This window comes from Phyllostomus discolor, chromosome X (assembly GCF_004126475.2).
Source record: "Phyllostomus discolor isolate MPI-MPIP mPhyDis1 chromosome X, mPhyDis1.pri.v3, whole genome shotgun sequence".
Classification (NCBI taxonomy): Eukaryota; Metazoa; Chordata; class Mammalia; order Chiroptera; family Phyllostomidae; genus Phyllostomus; species Phyllostomus discolor.
The window spans coordinates 103,815,177-103,820,165 of NC_050198.1; the positions used below are offsets into that span (position 1 = coordinate 103,815,177).

The following is a 4,989-nucleotide window of genomic DNA, read 5'->3' on the forward strand; positions in this document are numbered from 1 at the left end:
ACCTTCTTTCATCCATGCCCCCAATTTGCCCTTGACAGCTGTCTTCCTGGTGCATGTGTCCATGCTCCTGGTTCTGCTGTGTTCATCAGTTTATTTGGTTCACGAGATTCTACATGAGTGAGATCATATGGTATTTGTCTCTCTCTCTGACTGGCATATTTCACTAGCACAATGTTCTCCAGGTCTATCCACACTGTCTCAAAGGGTAAGATTGTCTTCCTTTTTTTACAGGCCCATAGTATTCCATTGTGTACATGTACTGATTTGTTTTATCCACTCATCTACTGTTGGGGCCCTGGGCAGCTTGTGCTTATTAGCTATTATAAATAGGCATGTCCTGGGAAGTGGGGTATAACCCAGACTGTGGAGGGAGGCAGACTGGTCAAAAATGTGGGCATTGAGGTGTGGGGGGTGAAGAATTCTGGGAACAAAACACAATCATTTTATTTTGTCACAACTCCTCATCCACTTAATGTTTGTCCGGTTCAATGTAGGCCTCAAAGTAGAGGATATGGGTTACTTAACATCCTGGCCAAAGCAACACACCTGAAGACACAGGTTCTTCAGAATAAAACAGATGCCTAATGAGGTTTCTAATCTTCATCCAGTTTTTCCTCCCCATTGTCAGTTGTAAAGGACTCATCCTAAGCCCACCACCCCCTTGTGCTTGCTTTCCCATGCTGAAGCAGGAAAGACGGCTTTCAGTAAAATGCGCATGAAAACTGGCCTCTCTCCTCCCACTCAGCCATCCCCCAACCTTGCCCCACCCCCTGCCTCCCTCACCCCCTCCACACACCCATGTGGCAGGTGTGCAAGCCCCGCGCCTCCCCATCCCCCAACCTGGCCCCACCCCCTGCCTCCCCGCGCCCTCCACACACCCAGATGTGGCAGGTGTTCCCCGTGTGCCCAGGAACATGGGGAAGCCACGCCTCCCAGAAAGCAGTCAAAAGACCACTGGTTCAGTAGCCAGGTGTTTTATTAAGGTGGTGGTTTATCATTTACTTCTCACTCACATGGCGTATTTTCTGGTCCAAGCTCGAGCTATGCTATTATAGTTATCCCTATCCTTTAAGTACATTCTCGCAATGGATGGAACTAAGGCATCCTTGGGGTTGGGGTCACACAATATGGAGCTGATGGACAACAAGACTTTGGATATCGTCAGTGCGGGAGACCACTGGGACTTGAGAATATCTAGACAGATATTCCCTCTTTTGTTGATATTGGGGTGGTAGATCCGGGTGGTGAAGTAAATCCGCGGAGGTTTGAAGGGGTAATTGCAAGGAAAGTGTATGCTTAGTGAGAAGACCCCTCCCTCGTAAGGGCTGTCATCCTGACCCATGACAGACCCCCTCCACGTGAACATGTCATCGTTCACTGGCCCCGCAGAGCACATGGGAGGGGGGTCCTTAGTGATGTCCATCAGTTCGTTGTGCAGTCGCATTAGAGCCCTGTAGTGGTTCATGGGAACGGGCGGTGTCGGGGCATCCTGATAGGGACAAAGAGGGGAACCACGTGTCAGGAGAGGACCCTGGGTTAGCGTGGGCGTGGCTTACAGGGGCCAGGGTTAGAGGGGCAGCCACCCCCCAGGTCGGTGGGTGGGTAAGAAGGCTGGAGCCGGGCTGTGGGGGTTGTTGGGGGACAGGGACAGTGTGGGGAGTGGGGAGGAAGGGCAAGTTGGGGACTCGGCTGGACCTGAGGGGCTGCTGCTTACCTGTGTCTCGCTGCTCCCTGGCTCCTCCATCCTTGGCTCCTCCACCGCTGGGTCTGCCGCTCTCCCACTATGTGCTCCTCCTGTCACCTGTCTGCACCGGGAGTCTCTCCGCTCAGAGCCTGAGGCCCGGAGGCTGGAGGCTGCGTTGCCCGTAGACACCGCCACCCTGTGACAGGACCAACCGCTCCTGTGGGCCACCTGCCTCTGCCCTTGGCCAGGCCATGCACAGACAGAAGAGGATCTGCTCTGTGACGTCACAAGGGCCAGCTGATGACATCAGCAAGTCAGTGAGGGTGGGGCCAGGGGAGACAGGGGGCCTGAATGAGAGGGGATGGAGGGAGGGAGAAACCATGGCAGGGAATGGGGGGGGGGAGGCAAGAGGGTCCATAGAGGGAATGGGGAGTGGAGGGAAGGACTATGGAGGGGAATGGAAGGGAATAGAGGGGCTGGAGGGGAATGGGGGTAGGGGACAGGAAAGACCATGAAGAGGAATGGTGTGGGGTGGGGTTGGGAGAAACCTTGCAGCGGAATGGGAGGGTCGGGTGGGGGGGGGGGCGGGAGTGGAAGGGACCATGGAGGGGAATGGGGAGAGGTGGGAGGTAGGAGGGTCCATACAGGAAAATGGGGGGATCCTGTGGTATGCATGGAAGGACTGAACAGGGCACTGGCCTAAATCAGATTGGTAGCTCTGGTAAGTCAAGTTCCCTAATAGTTGTTACTTCTTACAATTATACTTCTTTTTTAAAAAAATTCAACCTTAGCCCTGGCTGGCGTAGCTCAGTGGATTGAGCGCGGGCTGGGAACCAAAGTGTCCCAGGTTCGATTCCCAGCCAGGGTACATTCCTGGGTTGCAGGCCAGAACCCCCAGCAACCGCACATGGATGTTTCTCTCTCTCTCTCTCCCCCCCTCCCCTCCCTAAAAAAAAATAAAATCTTAAAAAAAATTCAACCTTCATTGTATTTTTTACACTACCTTCCACTCCCCTTATACCCCCTCCCCAGCAATCACCACACTGTTGTCCATGTCCATGAATCCTTTTTCTTTTTCGCTGGATTCCTCCACCCCCTAATACCCATCCCCACTAGCTGTCATCTTCTATCTATGAGTCCATCTCTAGTTTGCTTGTTAGTTCACTTTGTTCATTAGATTCTGCATATGAGTGAGATCATATAGTATTTGTCTTTCTCTGACTGGCTGATTTCGCTGAGCATAATGCTTTCCAGGTCCATCCATGCTGTCACAAATGGTAAGATTTTCTTTTGTATGACCAAATAGTATTGCATAAATGTCCCATAGTTGTTTATCCTCTCATCTATGGATGGACAGTTGGTGCCACTTCCATATCTTGGCAATTGTAAGCAACGCTGCAATGACCACAGGGGTGCTTATGTTCTTTCAAATTAGTGTCTTGGGGCAGCCCCTGTGGAAAGCAGTATGGAATTACCTCCAAAATCCAAGTCTTTAGTCCATTTTGAGTTAGTTTCTGTGAGTGGTATAAGATAAGGATTTGGTTGCATTCTTTTGCATGTATGTATCCAGTTTTCCCAATATTTATGGAAGAGATTATTATTTCCCCAGCATGCTCTTAGTGCCCTTGTCAAAAGTTACTTGACCTTATATTCATAGTTTACTTCTGGGCTCTCTATTCTGTTCCACTTGTCTGTGAGCCTGTTTTTATACCAATATCATACTGTCTTGATCACTAAGCTTTGTAATACAGCTTGCAAATGGGAAATGTGATGCCTCCAGCTTTGTTCATCTTCCTCAATATTGCTTTGGGTAGTTAATTTTTTGTTGTGATTCTATACAAATTTAAAATAGCTTTATATGTTTCTATGAAAAATGGTGTTGGAACTTTGATAGGGATTGTATTGAATCTGGAAATGGCTTTGAATAGTATGAATTTTTTAGCAATATCAATTAATAATATCATGAGATGTCTTTCTAATTGTTTGTGTTTTCTTTAATGTCTTTTACCAATATATGAAAGTTTTCAGTGTACAAGTCCCTCAACTTGCTGGTTAAATTTATTCCTGATTGTTTTATGCTTTTGATGCAATACTAAAGGGATTGCTTTATTCATTCTGTTTAAATAGCCTTGTTAGTATATAGAAAGACCTTTTTGTGGGTAGAATTTGTGTCCAGCAACTTTGCTAAATTTATCACTATTTTGGTGCAATCTTTAAGATTTTGTATTCATAAGATTACATCATCTGCAAACATAATTTTTGTCTTCCTTTCTAATGTGTATGCCTTATATTTCTTTTCATGCCTAATTGCTGTGGCTAAAACTTCTATTACTATGTTAGGTAGAAATGGTGAGAGTGAACATCCGTGTCTTGTTCATTATGCTTAAAAAAAGATGTAATTTGATAAGGTACAGTATCCATTTATGATAAAAACACTCAGCAAAGTGGGAGTAGAGGGAGCATACCTCAACATAATAAAGGCCATATATGAGAGACCTACAGCTAACATCATAGTGGATGGGCAAAAATGATAAGCTTTCCCACTAAGATCAGGAACAAGACAAGGGTGTCCACTTTCACCACTTCTATTCAACATAGTATTGGAAGCCCTAGCCACAGCAATCAGACAAGAAAAAGAAATAAAAGGCATCCAAATTGGAAAGGAGGAAGCAAAACGGTCATTGTTTGCAGATGACATGATAGTGTACATAGAAAATCCTATAGACTCCACCAAAAACTACTTTACCTAATAAGTGAATTTGGCAAAACCACAGGATACAAAGTCAATGTTCAGAAATTCTTCAGTGTTTGTGAAGACGTTGCAAGTCCTTAGTAGCAAAAGATGAACACTGCTATGGTAGTAAGGTTTATTGGAGCTCTCCTGCTCTCCTTTTCTCCATGGGATGAAATCCTTCTGAAGGGATCTCTCCAAGTGCCAAGCTTCTCTGACTGGTGGCTGGGGTGACACAGGTGAAAGGTTTTCTGTTTTTCTTTGTGGCTAGTTTTTTTTTTTTTTTTTTTTTTAGCTCTGCAGGGTTTCTGTTGCTTCTTCGTTGTACCATAGAACTTCCTAGATCTATTTTTGACAGTTTGTTGTTTATTTGGGGGTTTTTTTTTCAGTTTTTGTGGAAGACAAAAGCATTGGGACTTCCTAAGTCTCCATTTTGCTGACATCATCTCCCTATTTTTAAAAAGTCATTATATTTTATATTATGTCTTATTTCATTCTTTCTAATTTTATTGCATTTATCAAGTCACTTAACATCTCTAAGCCCCAAATCTTAACCTGGAAAACAGGAACAATT

The 4,989-nt window shown here is 45.6% G+C and overlaps 1 protein-coding gene across 1 annotated transcript; it reads right to left on the minus strand.

Annotated features, from left to right (window-relative positions):
• Positions 1–958: 958 nt before the first annotated feature.
• On the minus strand, positions 959–1,587 carry LOC114504788 (ubiquitin-conjugating enzyme E2 D2-like). The gene has a single exon (XM_028522655.2). The coding sequence runs from the start codon at positions 1,463–1,465 to the stop codon at positions 1,010–1,012; it is 456 nt and encodes a 151-aa protein (XP_028378456.2). The 5' UTR covers positions 1,466–1,587; the 3' UTR covers positions 959–1,009.
• Positions 1,588–4,989: the final 3,402 nt, after the last annotated feature.

Coding starts and splice junctions, on each gene's coding strand:
- LOC114504788 (XM_028522655.2), bottom strand. CDS start 1,465: ATGAACCACTACAGGGCTCTAATGCGACTGCACAACGAACTGATGGAC.